The sequence below is a fragment of the Tamandua tetradactyla genome, chromosome 6, assembly GCF_023851605.1.
Source record: "Tamandua tetradactyla isolate mTamTet1 chromosome 6, mTamTet1.pri, whole genome shotgun sequence".
Lineage (NCBI taxonomy): Eukaryota > Metazoa > Chordata > Mammalia > Pilosa > Myrmecophagidae > Tamandua > Tamandua tetradactyla.
The window spans coordinates 142,029,038-142,051,465 of record NC_135332.1 but is presented as its reverse complement, the minus strand read 5'-3'; the positions used below and the strand labels follow the sequence as shown (position 1 = coordinate 142,051,465).

Below are 22,428 nucleotides of genomic sequence, written 5' to 3'. Positions count from 1 at the left end.
GGAGACTGAGATAACCTTGGGAAATCATATCTCTGAGCTTTCAGTTTCAGACCAAACATTGAGCAGACTGAGCTAGCAGTTGTCCTCAAACAGTTCTAATAGGAGAAGAATCTGAGGAGGTAGTCTAAAACGGCTTCCAGAAGGAAGCTTAAATTTAATCTTAAACATTCAAATGAATTTTGCTTCTACAGTATTCTTAATATTTCTCAAAACTTTAATTAGCAGCAAATATGTGCCAGACTTTAAATAATGCTTTCCCCCATATATTCAATTAAAATGGATGTGTCATGCATTTCCATTACCCTTGGTACCCGCTCCTTCACCATACAGTACCCCAGACTAAACTGGATTACAGTATAAGAACTAGGAATTAACCAGATGATCTCCAATTCCTTCCAGATCTAAAAAGACGGTGATTCAGACTTGATATAAAACCTACCTTAAGAATAAAGGTATCACAAGGAATATTTTACACAAAATGAATTATGTGTAATGCTCCAAGAGAGCTCTTTATTTAAAGACTCATATGATGAGTTATTTTATAATTAACAAGTTTCTACTAGTCATCCAATTTAACCCAATTTAACAAGCTTTTGGGTAACTATTATGCACCTAAAAGTTTCAGGATGTGTGATACCAAAGCTAGAAGTAAGATGTGGTCTTTTTACTCAAGGAAGTTAGTCTTCTTAGGCAGCTAACATACATTGAGAACTTTATGTGCCAAGTACAACTCTATGAGGAAGGTAGGATTAATATCCTCATTTTATAAATGAAGAAACTGAAGCACAGAGAGGTTATATAATCTGCCCAAGCTGCTAAACAAGTGCTGGGACTTAAACCAGGCATTCTGGCTTTATTCACTACTCTTAAAACACAAAACTATTAGAGAATAAGAGCACATACAATAAAATGCTAAGTTCTGCAGTATAAACACAAAGCACAATGGGAAACTGAATAAGGGAAAGAAACAGTATGAATCAGTAGTTAAAGTTAATGAGAAAATAGGGCTTCAGTTAGTTGGAATTTTGATTATAGGAAGAGCATTCCGGATTCTACCGTGTTAATTCAGGTGTGATGACTCTGACCCGACTAGAGTGGGATGGTAAAACAGTAGAGGAATAAGACAGAATAAACTAAGGGAGGCCAGGCTGGAAGGCCTTCTTTTTGACAACGAAGCCTTAAACCAATGAAAAAGTTCTGAAAGTTCTTGAGCAGGAAAACAAAAACTTTAGTAGTATATAAGACAGAATGAGAAGAAATAAAGACGATTTTTTTTCAACCACGTTTTAGAAGCAGGAGGGAGGAGAGGGATCTTACCTGTCTTTTTTTTCACTCTTTTGTTCGCAGCACCTAGCAGAGTGCCTTGCACAAAGTAGGAGCTCAATATATATTTGCTGAATGAATGCGTGCATGTATAATAATGAGTTACGCGTGCCTATAATGCATATATGAACAGATAGGGAACATTCAGGCCAAGTACCACCCCTTCTGACACAGCAAGACCAACACGATACCTACCTAGAGATCAGTTCTAGGTTTCTAGAACACGGATTAATTTTGGGGTGTAACAGGATCAATTTTTCATTTTGAAGTGAGAACCCAATCACTACGGTACTGTCTGGATCAAAGGGGGAACGCCTGGATACCTTACAAAGCTGGAGAAGTGCTCAAGAGAAGAGAAGGTCACATGGGAGGGCAACACCCAGATCTCCGCATGGTCCCTGGACGGCCCACCTTTTTCCTCTAGGATGGCAGAAGACGGGGTGCAAGCCTATTTCCACGGCGGCCGCCCGGCGGTATAAAGATATGACAGGCACAGAGGCCCGAACACAGGGCGCGCTGGAGGGGCGAGACAGAAAAGCCGGGCCCGGGAGCAAGGAGAGAGGACGGTCAGCGAGGTCTGAGCGAGAGAAGATAGGGAGCTGAGCGAGAGCGGCGATGCCAGGCACACCCTCCCGGGGATCCTCGCAGACACCACTCCTCTTTACTTACCTGCCATAAGCTCTGAGAGAGCCCGGGTCAGAATGACAAGCCTCTGCGACAGACCTCTTCTAGATGACCTGCCCAGTGAGAGAGCTGGCGGGCGCATGCGCCGTGGAACGGCTTCCTCCACGTGGCCTGGAGTCGCACCGAAACTACAATTCCCAGAATGCCAAGCGACAACCCCCCTCACTCCCACCCAAGCTCCAGCCCACTTCCCCAGGCTACCAGTCCGGGTGAAGCGACCTGTGGGTTGTGTACGAATTTGCTCATACGAGGAGCCGCCAGAGAAAACGGTTAGCCATGTCGTCCTTGATCAGGAAAGTGATCAGCACTGCGAAAGCCCCAGTAGCCATTGGTCCCTACAGGTAACGTGGAGTATGGGGTCGTGGGCAGACCTGGAGCTTGCGGGTTGTGGGGGGCTTCAGGCTTGGACCTTACTGGGTCAGTGCCAGAGCGAGCCTTGGGGTCCATCCGGGTCAGCCCCGGCGGGCACGCAACGAACTGAAGAAACTGAGCCCCGGGAGGGGCAGGTCGCATCCAGAGACCCACTGCCAGTTAGGAATTGTTCCCGAATATCGAATATGCTGCGCTCGCGGGAGCTTTGCCCCGGCTTTGAGTTCCCTGGCACGCGTGCAACCCTGTTATTGTTTCTTGTCTTGGTACCAGCTTTTTTTTTTTCTTCCCCCCCCTGGGCAGGTATCGGGAATCGATACCCGGTGGCAGGTGAGAACTCTGCAACTAAGCCACCATGGCCCGCCCGGTACAAGCTTGCTTTTTTTTTAATTTTAATTTTTTTTTTTTTTTTTTGTAATTTTACGTGGGCAGGCACCAGGAATCAAACCCGGGCTCCCGCATGGCAGGGGAGAACTCTGCATGCTGAGCCACTGTGGCCCGCCCTGGTGGCGCCTTTTTTTTTTTTTTTTTTTTACATGGACAGGCACTGGGAATCGAACCCGGGTCCTCCGGCATGGCAAGCAAGCATTCTTGCCTGCTGAGCCACCGTGGCCCTGGCCCGTGGTGCCCGCTTATTTGAGATATAATTCGCGTAACCAGAAAATTCACTCTTTTGGGTGTACAGTTCAGTGGTTTTTGCTATACTTCCAAAACATTTTCGTCATCCCCAAAAGAAACCCCATATCCATAAAGCAGTCATTCCCCATTCTCTCCTTCCCCAGCTCCTAACAATCTCTAATCACTTTCTTCCCGAATAGATTTGCCTATTCTGGACATTTCTTATAAATGGAATCATACAATATGTCCAGAAAGTGAATCCTATCAGGGACAAATGTGGGTGTCTTTTTTGGGTAGAGCTGAGTTGTTTTCACAAAATGCTTAGCAAGTAGAAATCTCTGCACTCTACCTGAACCGTTACGATCTACTGATTTTTACACCGCATAAAAAAAATGCATTGTGATGTTTATGAAATAATTACTCATGCTTATTTTCCACTAATACAAATCACAATGATCATTTTCTAACATTGTCTGGTATGCTGTAGCAAATTGAATGTATGCTGGCTAGAAATTGTAGCCTGTGTGCTTTTAATTCCAGTTTTCAGAAGAGCTGATATAAGTAAAACTTTATTTTTCTAAAATATCTCACCTTAAAAACTTTTGGATCTCATCCTATGTGTTCTTGATTTGAAGTTTTTTTCCTAATATAAATTTTGTTGTTTATTTTTAATTCTTCACTAAAGTATATTTTGTAACCTTTTTCTACTTATCCTTTTAATAAGAAGCAATCTAATATGGAAGACATCTACACCTACAGGGAAAAGAGAAAGAACATTTTAATTTAGTCCATTGCAGGCACGATGGAACTACTTTCCCTTCTAAGTTCATCTCCATTTTACAGAAAGGAGACTGAAGCTCAAAGTGAACTTGTTCAAGTTCACTTAGATTGTAAGTGACGGAATTTGAGTCCAACTCAAGCCTTAGCACCTTTCTATATACCACGCTGTCAGGAAAGTAGAACTTACATGTGGCAGAGCAATAGTTGTTCCAGTACAAGGTGGGTAAGGGAAAGGGAAGTGTGAAGGAAGAGAGGGAGAAATTGATTCTAATTTGAAGTGGAGGAAGGGGAGTGAAGTGTGGGCAGGTTACTTATGAAAGGTAGAACTTGGTATGAGTTTTGAAAGTTGGATTTTACCTTTATAGTAGTCTTGTAAAGTTTCCTTTTAAATTATAAGGACTTCAATAGGAAGTCATGGATGGGGTGAAGGAAATACCAGGCAGAAAGAATAACTTGAATGAAGGCACAGAAATGAAAGAATGCATGACATGTCCTGAAACAGTTAATGTACCCCTGAGATTCTAAAAGATGAGCCTGAAAAGATTTGGAGGAGGAAGTTTTAAAAAGGAAACTTTACAACAGTCCGCTAAATAGAAAACCATCAATCCAAAAGAAAATAACAGTGAACAATAAATAAACCCAGTTAAATAAAAAGTGTTATTAAGTTCTAGCTAGATACTGCAATTGGCTCAAAATCTGAGGCCTGCTCTCTGTTAAAAGCGGTCGATTTCTTTAACTCGTTCTTCTAAAAATGATATTTTTTTCCTTAATGTACTAGGAAGGATTGAAGTCATAATTGCTAACATTTACTGAGGCCTACTCAGCACTAAGCTCTATTCTAGGTGCTTTATCTCATTTAATTTTCATAACCATCCTATGAAGCAGTTACTATAGCACCCCCCATTTTTCAGATGTAGAAACAGGCACACAAGGTTAAGCAGTCTGCCCAAGATCACGCCACTAAGTGGCAAACAACTTGAATTTAGGCAGTGGACTCCAGAACCCAATCAGTCATTTAGACATTAGTGCCTCTTGTGCTTTTTGTAGTCAGAGTATGAGAACAAGTGTAATTCTTAGTTGAGGAAGCCAAATTTCTGGATAAGTTAAAAAAAAAAAAAAAAGAAAATATGCATTTTTTAAAGCAAGAAATGAGAGAATTTATATGTTAGTCTTCTAGTTTGCTAGCTTCCGGAATGCAACACACCAGAGACAAATTGGCTTTTAATAAAAGGGGATTTATTTTGTTAGTTCTTCAGAGGAAAGGCAGCTAACTTTCATCTGAGGTTCTTTCTTACGTGGGAAGGCACAGGGTGGTCTCTGCTGGCCTTCTCTCCAGGCCTCTGGGTGCCAACAACTTTCCCCGGGGTGATACCTTTCTGCATCTCCAAAGGCCTGGGCTGAGCTGCGAGTGCTGAGATGAGGTATGCGGAGCTGCTTGGGCTGTGCTAAGTTGAACTCTCTCATTTAAGCAGCAGCATTAAACGTCATTCATTGCAGCAGGCACGCCTCCTAGTCGACTGCAGATGTAATCAGCAACAGATGAGGTTTGCGTACCAATGGCTCGTGTCCACAGCAACAGAACTAGGTGCCTTCATCTGTCCAAGTTGACGACTGAATCTAACTACCACAGTTAGCTATGAAGTACCTTCCTACAGGAAAAGCAGTAAGAATGGACTTCCATGTGATGATTAAAATATTGCTCCTTTCCTCCCAGTCTGCATTTCTTCTAACATTCCCTATTGTAACAGAACTAAGGCTCCGTTGTAAGCACACATAATACTGCAGAAGCAGCCAACTAAAGCTACTTTTGTTGTGTTTTTCTGTCTCTTCTCTCTGTCTCTTTCTTGCCTCATCCAATCCATTTTCCTCCCTACAGTTTTTATTTTGAAGTGCTTTCAAACTTATAGGACAATTGCAAAAATAATACAGAACACATACAGAAAACTCCACTGTATCCCCCACCCAGATCCATCACCTTTTAACATTTTGTATTTGTCTTATTCTTTCTGTTTATCTATGTCTGTCTGTCTTACCTATTTTTAAACATTTGAGAGTAGGCTTTATACAGCATGCTCCTTGAACACAATATTCCAAAGCTCCCTGCAACATTTTTTTTTTTTGGCATGGGTAGGCACCGGAATTGAACCTGAGTATCTGGCATGGCAGGCGAGAACTCTGTCTGCTGAGCCACTGTGGCCCGTCCTTCCTGCAACTTTTTAATTGTGGTCTTTTTAAAATACAAATTTGATTGTCACTTCCCTACTTAAAACTCTTGAGCAGCCTCCCTGTGTACTTAGAGTTCTCTCCTTGACCTGCAAAGGGCTGCATAATCAGGCCCGGACACTTTCAAGCTGCATAGGCTGGCTTTCCCTTTCCGAAATGCCCCAAGCCCTTTTCCACGGCTGGGCTGCTCCTGAAGCCCCGTCTCCACCCGCTTCCCTTTCAACTGACAACTCCCTCTCGTCCTTCAGATTGCTGCTTAAATAAAAGTTTCTCAGAAAGGCCTTTCCCAAATCCATAGTTAAAAATTATGTCTCCCTAATATAAGCTTATCATTGCACCTTTTTTTTTCTTTATCCCACTTATCAAAAAAAATTTTACTTACTTCTGGGATCACTTGTTTGAAACCTCCCACCCCCTAAATGAAGGCAGGGACCTCCATCTATCTTGTTTATCTCTGTATTTCCCACATCAAGTTCAGTGCCTGACACACACTAAGCACTTAGTAAAAGCTATATAATAATTATTATACAGTAGAAATGGTGCTCATTTTCAGTATTTTATGTTGAAGAAAAAGAAGCCACTCTTCAACTTATTGGTTATATCCTGTAAACTTAACTGGATATGTTTTAAGAACCATTTGGAAGCAGTTTAGTTTCTGTGTGCATGGAGCTTGTAGTTAGTGCACGTTTTGAAAATGCTGGGTTCTGTCCAAGAAGAATTCAAAGTATTGGACTTTCAGTCCCTGGCATTGGAATGAATGGGGTGTTGTCACTAGTTAGCTAATCAGCTCAGCACATTTCAGAACTACTTAAGGGCAGAACCTTGAGAGATTTCAACATCAGATGACTATTGCATTGTTTTCATTTGTTAGAACAGCATCCAAATAACCATACATTTTTAAGTGATAGCCCATGTGCCATAGATGACCTAGAAGTAGAAGTAAAGATTTTTAAATTTTCTGGAGCCTAACAACTCATCTATGGATGGTAGGCTTATAATGCTCAGGAAGTGTCACTTATCCAATTACTTTTGCAAAGAAACCTTTTTACTAAAAAAAAATTCGTGTGAGATAATTCACATAGCTCATAGTCTTAGAGTTCCGGTGTTTACTTTTAATATTCTGAAAATAAATGAGTTATTATTTCTTATCATAAAGATTTTGATCAGTTATAAAACATATAGGCTTAAACTGTGTTTCAAATACAGGAGAGATGAAGGCACTTGCAAAGGGCCTAGGGCAGGCAGACAGCTTAATTCTCCATAGGATGGTTCTTAGCATCAGTCAGTGTTAGGGGGTGGCACTGCTCAGCCTGCTCAACAGTTTTCTGTTTGTAGGCTAAGGTGAGAGCAGGTAGTTGAGTAGAATTCCTAGCCTTTCTAAATCCTGCTACCAAGTTTAAACCTACTCTGAAGCCCACGCTATAAACCAACAACCCTGCTAAAAAGATATTTTTATCTCTGACAACCAAAGCTACAAAGTGGTTAGAGAACAAAACTTACATAGTTATTGTGCCCGCTATGTGGTAGGAATCACCTCGGCCCCCCACAGATGCAAAGATGTAGTAAGACACTGTCCCTGCCCTCAAGGAATGTACAGTCTAGCATTCCCGAGGAGATGGGATAAGAACAGGACTAGCGATAATATGAGATGAGAGGCTCCATGGGGTTTAAGAAAGATTCAGCCAGAGGACCTCGGGTTCAGAGGAAGGACAGGCTTAGTTTTTTGCTCAGGGAAAATTGTGTGTGTAAACTTTTTCATTATAACTGTTTATAATATCAAAATACCAAGAACAATGGGGAATAATGTACCTCCATACAATGAAATGCTATGCAGCTGTTAGAAAAAATGAGGAAGCATTCTACATATCATTATAGAAAGTGCTCTATGATATACTGTAAAGCAAAGTGTAGAATAGTGTGTAATAGTCCATATTTTATGTATAAAAGACAAGAAATATATATATATATTTTTCACATGCATGAAGAAACTTTGGCTAAGCAACACCAAAAATTATCTGTGGGGACTGGGAACGGAGCAATTGACGGTACGAGGATGGAAGAGGGACTTCACCATGATTCTTTTGTATATTTTCTGCATATTGAACCATATGAATGTTCTACCTATTTAAAAAATTGAATTACAAAGTAAAAAGGTGGTCAAAAAGATCAGGGAAAGCTTTATGAAATAAAAGGAAAGTTGGAGCATGTTGAAAAACAGAAAATATAGAGAACTAGAAGACAATCAAAATGAGAATATCCTAAATTTCTAAATAAGCATACAAATGGTTAAATAGCTCTTACTTCTAAATTAAAGATGATTTTAAAGTTCTCTTTTTATCAACATCTTAAAAACAGGGAAGACTTTCTTTATCCCTAGACTAATAAATTTCCTTTCAACTTGATTTGTTTGGCTTTTTTCAGTCATCAAAGCAGCTGTTTCCTTTTTTTTTTTTTTTTTGAGGTTCAAAACAATATTTTTTTTTATTAATTAAAAAAATTAACTAACACAACATTTAGAAATCATTCCATTCTACATATACAATCAGTAATTCTTAATTTCATCACATAGATGCATATTCATCGTTTCTTAGTACATTTGCATCGATTGAGAAAAAGAAATAGAAAGACAACAGAAAAAGAAATAAAATGATAATAGAGAGATAAAAAGAAAAAAAAAAAGAAGAAAAAAAAACTATACCTCAGATGCAGCTTCATTCAGTGTTTTAACAAAATTACATTACAATTAGGTAGTATTGTGCTGTCCATTTTTGAGTTTTTGTATCTAGTCCTGTTGCACAGTCTGATCCCTTCAGCTCCAATTACCCATTATCTTACCCTGTTTCTAACTCCTGCTGGTCTCTGTTACCAATGACATATTCTAAGTTTATTCTCGAATGTCGGTTCACATCAGTGGGACCATACAGTATTTGTCCTTTAGTTTTTGGCTAGACTCACTCAGCATAACGTTCTCTAGTTCCATCCATGTTATTACATGCTTCATAAGTTTATTCTGTCTTAAAGCTGCATAATATTCCATCGTATGTATATACCACAGTTTGTTTAGCCATTCTTCTGTTAATGGACATTTTGGCTGTTTCCATCTCTTTGCAATTGTAAATAATGCTGCTATAAACATTGGTGTGCAAATGTCCGTTTGTGTCTTTGCCCTTAAGTCCTTTGAGTAGATACCTAGCAATGGTATTGCTGGGTCATATGGCAATTCTATATTCAACTTTTTGAGTAAGTGCCAAACTGCCTTCCACAGTGGTTGCACCATTTGACATTCCCACCAACAGTGGATAAGTGTGCCTCTTTCACTGCATCCTCTCCAGCACTTGTCATTTTCTGTTTTGTTGATAATGGCCATTCTGGTGGGTGTGAGATGATATCTCATTGTGGTTTTGATTTGCATTTCTCTAATGGCTAGGGACATTGAGCATCTCTTCATGTGCCTTTTGACCATTTGTATTTCCTCTTCTGAGAGGTGTCTGTTCAAGTCTTTTTCCCATTTTGTAATTGGGTTGGCTGTCTTTTTGTTGTTGAGTTGAACAATCTCTTTATAAATTCTGGATACTAGGCCTTTATCTGATATGTCGTTTCCAAATATTGTCTCCCATTGTGTAGGCTGTCTTTCTACTTTCTTGATGAAGTTCTTCGATGCACAAAAGTGTTTAATTTTGAGGAGTTCCCATTTATTTATTTATTTCTTCAGTGCTCTTGCTTTAGGTTTAAGGTTCATAAAACCGCCTCCAATTGTAAGATTCATAAAATATCTCCCTACATTTTTCTCTAACTGTTTTATGGTCTTAGACCTAATGTTTAGATCTTTGATCCATTTTGAGTTAACTTTTGTATAGGGTGTGAGATACGGGTCTTCTTTCATTCTTTTGCATATGGATATCCAGTTCTCTAGGCACCATTGAAGAGACTGTTCTGTCCCAGGTAAGTTGGCTTGACTGCCTTATCAAAGATCAAATGTCCATAGATGAGAGGGTCTATATCTGAGCACTCTATTCGATTTCATTGGTCGATATATCTATCTTTATGCCAGTACCATGCTGTTTTGACCACTGTGGCTTCATAATATGCCTTAAAGTCAGGCAGCGTGAGACCTCCAGCTTCGTTTTTTTCCCTCAAGATACTTTTAGCAATTCGGGGCACCCTGCCCTTCCAGATAAATTTGCTTATTGGTTTTTCTATTTCTGAAAAATAAGTTGTTGGGATTTTGATTGGTATTGCATTGAATCTGTAAATCAATTTAGGTAGAATTGACATCTTAACTGTATTTAGTCTTCCTATCCATGAACACGGTATGCCCTTCCATCTATTTAGGTCTTCTGTGATTTCTTTTAACAGGTTTTTGTAGTTTTCTTTGTATAGGTCTTTTGTCTCTTTAGTTAAATTTATTCCTAAGTATTTTATTCTTTTAGTTGCAATTGTAAATGGAATTCGTTTCTTGATTTCCCCCTCAGCTTGTTCATTGCTAGTGTATAGAAACACTACAGATTTTTGAATGTTGATCTTGTAACCTGCCACTTTGCTGTACTCATTTATTAGCTCCAGTAGTTTTGCTGTGGATTTTTCAGGGTTTTTGACGTATGGTATCATATCGTCTGCAAACAATGATAGTTTTACTTCTTCCTTTCCAATTTTGATGCCTTGTATTTCTTTTTCTTGTCTAATTGCTCTGGCTAGAACCTCCAACACGATGTTGAATAATAGTGGTGATAATGGACATCCTTGTCTTGTTCCTGATCTTAGGGGGAAAGTTTTCAATTTTTCCCCATTGAGGATGATATTAGCTGTGGATTTTTCATATATTCCCTCTATCATTTTAAGGAGGTTCTCCTGTATTCCTATCCTTTGAAGTGTTTTCAACAGGAAAGGATGTTGAATCTTGTCAAATGCCTTCTCTGCATCAATTGAGATGATCATGTGATTTTTCTGCTTTGATCTGTTGATATGGTGTATTACATTAATTGATTTTCTTATGTTGAACCATCGTTGCATACCTGGGATGAATCCTACTTGGTCATGATGTATAATTCTTTTAATGTGTTGCTGGATTCGATTTGCTAGAATTTTGTTGAGGATTTTTGCATCTATATTCATTAGAGAGATTGGTCTGTAGTTTTCTTTTTTTGTAATATCTTTGCCTGGTTTTGGTATGAGGGTGATGTTGGCTTCATAGAATGAATTAGGTAGCTTTCCCTCCACTTCAATTTTTTTGAATAGTTTGAGCAGGGTTGGTACTAATTCTTTCTGAAATGTTTGGTAGAATTCACATGTGAAGTCGTCTGGTCCTGGACTTTTCTTTTTGGGAAGCTTTTGAATGACTGATTCAATTTCTTTACTTGTGATTGGTTTGTTGAGGTTATCTGTTTCATCTTGAGTCAAAGTTGGTTGTTCATGCCTTTCTAGGAACTTGTCCATTTCATCTACATTGTTGTATTTATTAGCATAGAGTTGTTCATAGTATCCTGTTATTACCTCCTTTATTTCTGTGAGGTCAGTGGTTATGTCTCCTCTTCCATTTCTGATCCTATTTATTTGCGTCCTCTCTCTTCTTCGTTTTGTCAATCTTGCTAAGGGCCTATCAATCTTGTTGATTTTCTCATAGAACCAACTTCTGGTCTTATTGATTTTCTCTATTGTTTTCATGTTCTCAATTTCATTTATTTCTGCTCTAATCTTTGTTATTTCTTTCCTTTTGCTTGCTTTGGGGTTAGTTTGCTGTTCTTTCTCCAGTTCTTCCAAGTGGACAGTTAATTCCCAAATTTTTGCCCTTTCTTCTTTTTTGATATAGGCATTTAGGGCAATAAATTTCCCTCTTAGCACTGCCTTTGCTGCATCCCATAGGTTTTGATATGTTGTGTTTTCATTTTCATTCGCCTCGAGATATTTACTAATTTCTCTTGTAATTTCTTCCTTGACCCACTCGTTTTTTAAGAGTGTGTTGTTGAGCCTCCACGTATTTGTGAATTTGCTGGCACTCTGCCTATTGTTGATTTCCAACTTCATTCCTTTATGATCTGAGAAAGTGTTGTGTATGATTTCAATCTTTTTAAATTTGTTGAGACTTGCTTTGTGACCCAGCATATGGTCTATCTTTGAGAATGATCCATGAGCACCTGAGAAAAAGGTGTATCCTGCTGTTGTGGGGTGTAATGTCCTATAAATGTCTGTTAAGTCTAGCTCATTTATTGTAATATTCAGATTCTCTGTTTCTTTATTGATCCTCTGTCTAGATGTTCTGTCCATTGATGAGAGTGTGGAATTGAAGTCTCCAACTATTATGGTAGATGTGTCTAGTTCCCTTTTCAGTATTTGTGGTGCATTCCTCATGTATTTTGGGACATTCTGATTCGGTGCATAAATATTTATGATTGTTATGTTTTCTTGTTTAATTGTTCCTTTTATTAGTAGATAGTACCCTTCTCTGTCTCTTTTAACTGTTTTACATTTGAAGTCTAATTTGTTGGATATTAGTATAGCTACTGCTGTTTTCTAGTTGTTATTTGCATGAAATATCTTTTCCCAACCTTTCACTTTCAACCTATGTTTATCTTTGGGTCTAAGATGTGTTTCCTGTAGACAGCATATAGAAGGATCCTGTATTTTAATCCATTCTGCCAGTCTATGTCTTTTGATTGGGGAATTCAGTCCATTAACATTTAGTGTTATTACTGTTTGGATAATATTTTCCTCTACCATTTTGCCTTTTGTATTATATATATCATATCTGACTTTCCTTCTTTCTACACTCTTCTCCATACCTCTCTCTTCTGTCTTTTTGTATCTGACTCTAGTGCTCCCTTTAGTATTTCTTGCACAGCTGGTCTCTTGGTCACAAATTCTCTCAGTGACTTTCTGTCTGAGAATGTTTTAATTTCCCCCTCATTTTTGAAGGACAATTTTGCTGGATATAGAAGTCTTGGTTGGCAGTTTTTCTCTTTTAGTAATTTAAATACATCATCCCACTGTCTTCTTGCCTCCATGGTTTCTGCTGAGAAATCTACACATAGTCTTATTGGGTTTCCCTTGTATGTGATGGATTGTTTTTCTCTTGCTGGTTTCAAGATCCTCTCTTTCTCTTTGACCTCTGACATTCAAACTAGTAAGTGTCTTGGAGAACGCCTACTTAGATCTATTCTCTTTGGGGTGCGCTGCACTTCTTGGATCTGTAATTTTAGGTCTTTCATAAGAGTTGGGAAATTTTCAGTGATAATTTCTTCCATTAGTTTTTCTCCTCCTTTTCCTTTCTCTTCTCCTTCTGGGACACCCACAACACGTATATTTGTGCGCTTCATATTATCATTCAATTCCCTGAGCCCCTGCTCATATTTTTCCATTTTTTTCCCTATAGTTTCTGTTTCTTTTTGGAATTCAGATGTTCCATCCTCCAGTTCACTAATTCTAACCTCTTTCTTTTGAAATCTACCATTGTAGGTTTCCATTGTTTTTTTCATCTCTTCTGCTGTATCTTTCATTCCCATAAGTTCTGTGATTTGTTTTTTCAGACTTTCCATTTCTTCTTTTTGTTCATCCCTTGCCTTCTTCATGTCCTCCCTCAATTTATTGATTTGGTTTTTGAAGAGGTTTTCCATTTCTGTTCGTACATTCAGAATTAGTTGTCTCAGCTCCTGTATCTCATTTGAACTATTGGTTTGTTCCTTTGACTGGGCCATATCTTCAATTTTCCTGGTGTGATTGTTATTTTTTGCTGGCGTCTGGACATTTAATCGGATTTCCCTGAGTGTGAGACCCAGCAGGTTGAAAGATTTTCCTGTGAAGTCTCTGGACTCTGTTTTTTTTATCCTGCCCAGTAGGTGGCGCTTGTCTGTCTGCGGGTCCCACCAGCAAAAGATGTTGTGGCTCCTTTATTAATGCCACTATTGGTGTTTTGTTGGACCCAGTCCCTGCCACTGTCAAAAACTCCCTCCTCTCCCTCCGGGCAGCCACCTATGGGGGAGGGGTGCCGGTCGCCGGCCGCCTTGGCCTGGGGAACTCGCTGATCCGAGACCCGCTGCCGGACCAGGAAGCTGCCCGCGGGGGAGGGGCACCGGTCGCCGTGGCTTGGGAAACTTGCCTCTCTGAGACTCTCAGCCGGTCCGGGAAGGAGGGAGGGAGGGGCGCCGGCCACCAGCCGCCACGGCCCGGGGAAGCGCGCGCTGCTTGGGGAGCTCACCACAGCGAAGTCTTACAGACGGTCTAGCCAGTCCAGACTGGGGTACGCTGTGTGTCCATTCCCTGCCGTGGCCCCGGGAGCTGTTCTGCACTGTTTCTGGTCACCTAGTAGTTGCTCTGGAGGAGGAACAAGAAAACCTCCACAATTTTCTGTTTGCTTCACCTCAGATTAACTTCACTTGAAGCTGTACTCCAAAGCAACCAAACCTGAATAATCAGCTGTTTCCTTTTTTGGGTGATTTTATACTAATCTGAAATGTGGTGTCATTACATAAAAAGTCAGTTCCCAAACTAAGCACTTTGCAGAAATGAAGTGTACCCTCACAAGTAGATCCTTAACTGACCTTCAACAATCACTAACTAATCTTGCCTGAGAGTTATTATTTTCTTAGCGTGCTCTTGACATTGAATTTTTTGTTTGTTTGTTTTACAAAAAAACAAGTATGAGCTACATATAAAATTTACCCATTTTAAGTGTAAAGTTCCATAAGTCTTGGTAAATACATACAGTTGTGCATCCATTATTTTAAAACATTTCCATTTAAAAAATCATGCAGAAAAATACCCCTTTGCAGTCAATCTCACCTCTACCTCTGGCACCTGGCAATCACTAATCTATTCTCTGCTGTTGTAATTTTCTCTTTCCTATGATTTCAAATGGAATCAAACAATATGTAGTCTTTTGTTGTGCCTATCAGGTTCATTCCTTTTTATCACTGAATAGTATACCTTTATATAGATACACTTTTTTTTTTATCCATTTACCAGTTGAGGGTATTCGGGTTGTTTCCTTTTTTTTTTGGTTCTCATGAATAATGCTGTTTCTGAAGACTCATATAGGGTCTTTGTGTGGACATATGTTTTCACTTCTCTTGGATAGATGCCTAGAACAGAAATTGCTGGTTTATGTTTAATTTTTTTACGAACTGCCAAACTTTTCCAAAGTAGCTGACCTATTTTGCATTCCTATCAGCAGTGTATGAGAATTCCAGTTGCTTCACATCCTCACCAATGCCCGTTATTATCTTTGTGTCTTATTGCATATAACGCATCTTATTGTATTTGCACTTCTCTAGTGGCTAATATTGTTGAGCATCTGTCTTGTAGTTCTTAACTCTTTATGTCTTCTTTTGTGATGTTTCTGTTCAAATCATTTTTCCATTTTTACTGGCTTGTTTGTCTTCATATTATTTCTTTATATAGTTCTGGATACAAGTTTTTGATAGAAATATGTTTTGCAAATATCTTCTCCCAGTCTGACTTCCTTTTTCATTTTCTTAAAGATGACTTTTGACAGGAAAAATTTTAATTAATGAGATCCATTTTATTAATTTTTTTTCTTCTACAGTTTGTGCTTTTTTTTTTTTTTGTTCTATCAAAGAAATCTTTTGGCATTGAATTTTAGATTTTACATTTGACCCTGGATTTCTATATTGCAGTCAAGCTGTGCTAGTCGACAGGACCGTTTATATTTCAGGACAGCTAGGCATGGACCCATCAAGTGGACAGCTTGTCTCAGGAGGGGTGACAGAAGAAGCTAAACAGGTAATTTTCTACATTTGAATTTCCCTTTTCTCCTACTTTTCTAATACTAAGGAGATTCTTTTTAATGTTAAGGATGGTTTGGGCTGATTTGTTTTATAGCTATTACCAGGTAAGTGCTCTTTAAGCTAACTTACTTGATTTAAGACAGTTTTCTATCCATTGAGAATGGGAAATAGGATAAATCATGTAATAACCAAAAAAGAGATTCTACCTCCTTATTGCTAAGGTGGCCTTAAACCTAAATTATCCAAATCAGGTAACATCTTGCCATTTCCCATGGCTTGGGAAATTTTCAGAGCCACTAACCCACAAAAACATCACCACAGAAGTAAAAGTCGAGAAATTGATATAAAAGATTACACACAGTATGTTTTGTTAGTAAGAATGAGGAATACAATTCTATTCAGTTAGTAGAATTAAATTATAATTTAATGTGTTCACTGAGTGTGTCATTTATAATACTCAAAGACAGAAATGAACCTAAATATTCATCTGCAGGAACTGGTTGAGTAAATCATGCTGCATTCATACAATGAAATTAATGCAGAAAGATTTCCAAGATAAATTGTTACTCGATAAAATCAAGATACAGAACAGCATGCTCAACATGCTACCATCTGTGTGTGTGTAAGATTATATACTTTTATGCCAATATATGCATTGACAGACCCTAAAAGGTTATACAAGAAAGTAGAAATAATAGTTAACTCAGAAGAGGGGAACCAGGGAGAAGGGGGGTATGGGGTGAGAGACATATTTTCTCTAGATATGCTTTCTTATAGCATCTGGATTTTTTACCATATGCATATATTACCTATTCAGAAAAGTATTTTCTAATACCACAAAAATGTAATCAAATGTTAGATTATACTTGGTAAAATTGGGAGGAAGAATGAATTGAAAAAACCTAAGGGTAAAAAAAAAACTTTTGCTTTTGCCAGAACCAGAGTGTCAACAATATGCATAATTTACTAATAATGTGTTTGTTTTTATTTTTGAGGAAAAAAGGACCCCTTAAATCCAATATTGCTTTAGAAGAAAACGTTTTGAGGCCTACCAACTCATACTTATCTTTGAAGTGACATAGAGTAAGGAACTCCATAAATTGTTTCAGCTTACCGCACATCAGCTGGAATAGCACACATTTAGCACCAAGGAAGAGACTTCATTCCAATCTTTTCACTCACCAAAGGAGACAGCCTTCTCATTGTATTTCAGAAAGATTCATTCCATGGAAAGAAAAAAAGCAGTTCACTTATATAGAGGCAGCCTAGAAAGATCAGGCAGAATTTTTGTTTGCTATTTAAGAAGTTAGTAGTAAAAGATGATTAATTTAATTTGAACTTTAATATAACATCGGTGCCTTCGGCCTTTCTTGCCTTGGTTCACAGGCTCTTAAAAACATGAGTGAAATTCTGAAAGCTGCAGGCTGTGACTTTGCTAATGGTGAGTTACTTGATATTTACATTTCTGTTTGATATTTATTTGGTCTTTGTGAAAAACACATGGCATCCAATAACCTATCATGTTGTATCTTTGTTGCTTTTAAGGTAGTTGTTTTATGGTCTGAGAAACAATGCTGTGTTCCACTTACTTCTTTCCCATTTTAATCAAGACAGTCCCAGAACTATATACTGTTTTTCTAGATAATGTTAACTAAACCTAATGTATATCTTCTAGTGGTAAAAACAACTGTCTTGCTGGCTGACATCAATGATTTCAATGCTGTCAATGAGATATACAAACAGTGTAAGTAATTCGGCTTTATTCCTATTTACCATTTTAAAAAGAAATGAATCCATTCACCTTGATGAGCATCCATCATGACTTAAAAGTGATAGAAGATGCTAAAGAAATGGACATGGTTCTTATCCTGAAAGAATTAATAGTCTAATTAGAAACATACAATAATGTCCCATGAAAAAGAGCTAAGACATTTCTATTGCCTACCCTAGAATAATATATTGCATTTCTACACATCCATTTTCTTAACATTTAATTTTGTTACACCCTTCTCAGACTTTTTAAGCCACCCTAATGTATATCTTATATATGTATATATATAATTTACAGATAAATTGTATTTACTATTGCTATGATATGGTCTAGCCACCTTCTCTGCTGACTATCAGAATCATTAGCTGGTTAATTATTTAACATTTCTCTGCCTTGGTTTTCTTATTTGCAAAATGGTGGTAATGTACTGCCACTTTATAGGATTATCAAAATGTTAAAATGAGTTAATATATGCAGCGTACTTAAAACAGATGCTGGCATGTTATAAATACTCAGTAAATATTCATCCTTATTATTACTAACATTACTGGCACAAGTAGGAAAATGGTTATCCCTCCCATCTGGGGGTAGGTTAGTGTTCTAGTTTGCTAGCTGCCAGAATGCAATATACCAGAAACGGAATGGCTTTTAAAAAGGAGAATTTAATAAGTTGCTAGTTTACAGTTCTAAGGCCGAGAAAATGTCCCAATTAAAACAAGTCTATAGAAATGTCCAATCAAAGGCATCCAGGTAAAGATACCTTGGTTCAAGAAGGCCGATTAAGTTCGAGTTTCTTTCTCAAGTGAGAAGGAACATGGCAAACAGTCAGAGTTTCTCTCTCATCTGGAAAGGCATATAGTGAACACGGTCAGGGTTCCTCTCTCATCTGGAAGGGCACATGGCAAACACGGTGTCATCTGCTAGCTTCTCCTGGCTTCCTGTTTCATGAAGCTCCCTGGAAGGTGTTTTCCTTCTTCATCTCCAAAGGTCACTGGCTGTTGGACTCTGCTTCTCGTGGCTATGTCATTCTCTGCTCTCTCAGAAATCTCTCTTTCTCCAGAATGTTTCCTCTTTTATAGGATTTAAGAAACTAATCAAGACCCACCCAAATGGGTGGAGACATGCCTCCAGCTAATCCAGTTTAACAACCACTCTTGATTAAATCACAACTCCAGTGAGATGATCTGATAACAGTTTCAAACATTCAATACTGAATAGGGATTAGAAAAAACGACTGCCTTTACAAAATGGGTTTAGGATTAAAACGTGGCTTTTCTAGGGTACATACATCATTTCAAACAAGCACAGGTAGGGAAAAAATATCATTTTTTAGATTAATCTAAAAAATATTCTAAAGAAATGACCAGCAAAGACCGAAGTTAGCCAAGAAAGTACTTGCCCAAACACTGGAGATGAGTAAATATCCCCTATTTAGAGAACTATTTTGTAAATAACACTTTAAAAACAATCTCTGATTCATGTTACACAAGATCAAAGTGTCAGTATGTGTCGGGGTTTTTCCCTTTGTTTTCCAGAAAGCTGAAACATTTAGAAACTGTTAAATATTATGGAAATCATGGCAAAATATTTTATCAAACAAATACAAAATCTGAACTTCTTTTAATGTCTGTATGTCTAAGAACTGACTAGTCTGTGAAGCATTAACCAAATGCATGATTGAGCAGCACTGATTAACAATCCAGTTCCATCAAAAGACTAAAATGAAATTATTTTAAATTCAGATTTCAAGAGTGATTTTCCTGCTAGAGCTGCTTACCAGGTTGCTGCCCTGCCCAAAGTAAGTATACTTTAAAATGATTTATATAAGCAATCTAAAATTTCTGAATTATTTTCTGAATACAGTGAACTAAACACTGTGGAAGGAAATTTTCTTAAAAAGAAATAGAAATAGTCCCTACTTTCCAGGAGTTTAAATGTAGAAGGGAATATCCAGTAGTATATGCATGGATGAATATACTAAGAAACCTTATAAGGCAACACACAAATGAACATAACAGAATCATAGTACTTCAGAGGTGAGAAAAAGTAAAAGAGCAGCTCTATTGTTCAGTGTTACTCAAAGAAATAAAATTTGAGCCATATTTGTAAATTCTGCAGTAAAAGTTTCTCATGGCTATTGTATAATAAGAAATCTAGCCCTCCCATCGGAAAAATATTCTAAACCAAGTGACTCACATATTTCTCACCATTCTTTTTTAGGTTTTTGTTTGTTTGTTTGTTTGTTTTTAACAAGGGCAGGCACCAGGAATTGAACCCAGGTCCTCTGGCATGGCAGACAAGCATTCTTGCCTGCTGAGCCACCGTGGCCTGCCTTTTTTTAGCTATTTTAAGCTAAACAGAGGTTCTTTTCCTGTACTTCTTACCAACACAATATTCCTACCTACAAGAAAATAGCTCTTATTCATTTGCACATATAACTTGCCACTAAAGAAAATTTATCCTCTAAGAGTGGTATTTTAATTTAATTGGTTATTATTTGTAATGATCAGTATTCATCAAATTTATTAAGGTTTGGTTGTAGTAAAAAGAGCTCTGGGTTTAGAATCACAAGGCATGGATCTGAATCTCTACCATTTAACTTTGTGATCAGAAAAAGTTAACTGACTTTTCTAAGCTTCAGTGTATCATTCTTTGAGTTGGGGTGAGAAACACTTACCTTGTAGACTGTGGAGAGAATCATGTGAGCTAAGGTATCTGAATGTGCCTAGCACACCACATGACTCCTTCTAAGTTCTCAGTGAACATTTCCTCTTCCTTCCTTCTTTGAAAAGTTTAATGTTAGAAATGCTTTATAGCTTTTAATTTTAGATGTTTTTAGTAGATATTATGGAGGTGTCCTAATTTGTACAAAATAATCTAGGTATCATTTCATTTTCCACACAGGGAGGCCGTGTTGAGATTGAAGCAGTAGCTGTTCAAGGACCTCTCACAACAGCGTCACTATAAATGGACCCAGTACTACTTAGCCTGGAATTTTCATAATATTTTTAAATTAACAGCTTAATTTTTATAATTAATGTTGGAAATTGTAAGTTTGACTAAAGTATTTGAAGTTGATTATGTAAGTACCATGTAATAGGGGAACTTGAACATGAATTTGAGATTAGATGATGAATCCAATTAAGGATGTTATAAATTACATTTATGCACACTGATTACTGAATGTGGAAGAAAGTACATTCATTGCATAGTTTCTCAAACCAGTAGAAGTAAAAGGAAACAATATGTAGGAAAGATGAATTACTGTATCTGATAAATAAAAAAGCACACCTGATTTAATTAATACTATTAATTTAATGGTGTGAAATGAATTTAGTTCTCATGTCAGATATATGATTCTGCTTTTACTTGAGTAAAATTAAACTTCGAGTTTGAATGGTAGAGATAAAGGAGAAATGGACCAAAATTTTATATACATAATATTTTTCTAATAGAAATAAAATGACATGCAGATTATTCTTGTTGTAATTCAGTTCATTTATTTTTTTTAACATTTTTTATTATTTTATTTATATATACAAAAAAGCAATAAATTTCAAAGTACATTGTAACAAGTAGTTATAGAACAGATTTCAGAGTTTGGTGTAGGTTACAGTTCCACAATTTCAGGTTTTTCCTTCTAGCTGCTCCAAGATACTGGAGAATAAAAGAAATATCAATATAATGATTCAGCAGTCATACTCAGTTGTTAAATCCTATCTTCTCTGTTATAACTCTTCCTCTCATTTTATCTTTCTCCCAACTTTTATGAGTATTTGGACTATGCCCATTCTAACTTTATCATGTTAGAAAGAACTGTTGATAATATGGGATAGGGGATGGAACTAGTTGATGTTCTGGAGAGGCTGGCCCCTCTGGGTTTCAGGACTTATCTGGCCTAGAAACTCATCTGGAGGTTGTAGGGTTTCTGGAAAGTAATGTTAGTGCATAGAACCTTTGTAGAATCTCAGATAGAGCCCTAGGTGCTTTTTTTTTTTTTATTGCTATATATTATATATTCACATACCACGTAATCACCCAAAGTGTACAATCAGTGGTTTACATTATCATCATATAGCTGTGCATTTATCATCACAATTGACTTTTTTTATTTTTGTAAAAAATGACAAATACAAAATAATAAATTTTGAAGTACATCACAACAATTAGTTGTAGAACAGATTTCGGAGTTTGGTATGGGTTATAATTCCACAATTTTAGGTTTTTACTTCTTGAAGATACTGGCGACTAAAAGAAATATCAATATAATGATTCAGCAGTCATACTCATTTATTAAGCCCTACCTTCTCTGTATAACTCTGCCACCACCTTTGATCTTTCTCCCACTCTTTAGGGGTATTTGGGCTATGTCCCATTTGTGACTTTTTCATACTGGAAGGGGCTCCTAGATACTCTTCAGGGTTGACAGAAATGGTTTTGGTTGGGGTTCTTTTATTTTTAACAGTTTAATTATATATTAAAACATATTATGCAAAAGAAAGGGAAGGGAGGATACATGAAGTTATAACTTTTATTTCTCAAGATTTACTTCTGACTTTGTACATTTTTACACTGTTGTAATCAGGCTCTGAATAACCTTTTTATCTTTGTCCTTTAAAGTCTTTTAAAATTTTAAGATAACTACTACATGAATACTTCCTCATTGTAGAATAAATTCTAACACAGATCAAAAATGAAAAGTTCCTAAAAAGAAAAAAAGGGCAGTGCAACTGTGGCTCAGTGGCAGATTCTCGCCTGCTCTGCTGGAGACCTGGTTTGATTCCCGGTGCCTGCCCATGCAAAAAAAACAAAAAAAAGGAAAATTTCCTTTTATTTACTCCCCATTCATTTACCTCCCGAATGATAACCACTGGATGGAGGCAGGGCTAGATGGCGGTGTAGTGAGGTGTGAAATTATGTTCA

At 37.5% G+C, this 22,428-nt stretch overlaps 2 protein-coding genes across 4 annotated transcripts in view; one reads left to right on the top strand and one right to left on the bottom strand.

The window, feature by feature from the left end:
• POP1 (POP1 ribonuclease P/MRP subunit) overlaps nt 1–2,559 on the bottom strand; it is a 58,510-nt gene extending 55,951 nt beyond the window's left edge. Inside the window, exon 1 of one of the 2 annotated variants that reach the window (XM_077167302.1) lies at nt 1,993–2,559. In XM_077167302.1, coding sequence (XP_077023417.1) covers nt 1,993–2,089 — 97 coding nt within the window. In that variant the 5' untranslated portion in view covers nt 2,090–2,559. The remainder of the gene's footprint in view (nt 1–1,992) is intronic. The other variant, XM_077167301.1, reaches the window with a different exon arrangement.
• Nucleotides 2,158–20,982, top strand: RIDA (reactive intermediate imine deaminase A). Of its 2 annotated transcripts, XM_077167306.1 has the most exons (6): nt 2,159–2,348; nt 15,624–15,729; nt 17,121–17,175; nt 17,410–17,478; nt 19,248–19,303; nt 20,410–20,982. In XM_077167306.1, the coding sequence occupies exons 1-6, from the start codon at nt 2,284–2,286 to the stop codon at nt 20,470–20,472; spliced, it is 414 nt and encodes a 137-aa protein (XP_077023421.1). In that variant the 5' UTR covers nt 2,159–2,283; the 3' UTR covers nt 20,473–20,982. The 2 variants fall into 2 exon arrangements, with proteins under 2 accessions (XP_077023422.1, XP_077023421.1); XM_077167307.1 differs by lacking the exon at nt 17,410–17,478 and having other exon boundaries at nt 2,158–2,348.
• Nucleotides 20,983–22,428: the final 1,446 nt, after the last annotated feature.

What these genes read in the sequence shown, in the direction of transcription:
- RIDA (XM_077167306.1), top strand. Translation starts at nt 2,284, where the DNA reads ATGTCGTCCTTGATCAGGAAAGTGATCAGCACTGCGAAAGCCCCAGTA. An exon ending in AGGCTGTGACTTTGCTAATG is followed by an intron (nt 17,176 to 17,409) that starts GTGAGTTACTTG and finishes TATATCTTCTAG; the next exon opens with TGGTAAAAACAACTGTCTTG. An exon ending in AGGTTGCTGCCCTGCCCAAA is followed by an intron (nt 19,304 to 20,409) that starts GTAAGTATACTT and finishes TTTTCCACACAG; the next exon opens with GGAGGCCGTGTTGAGATTGA.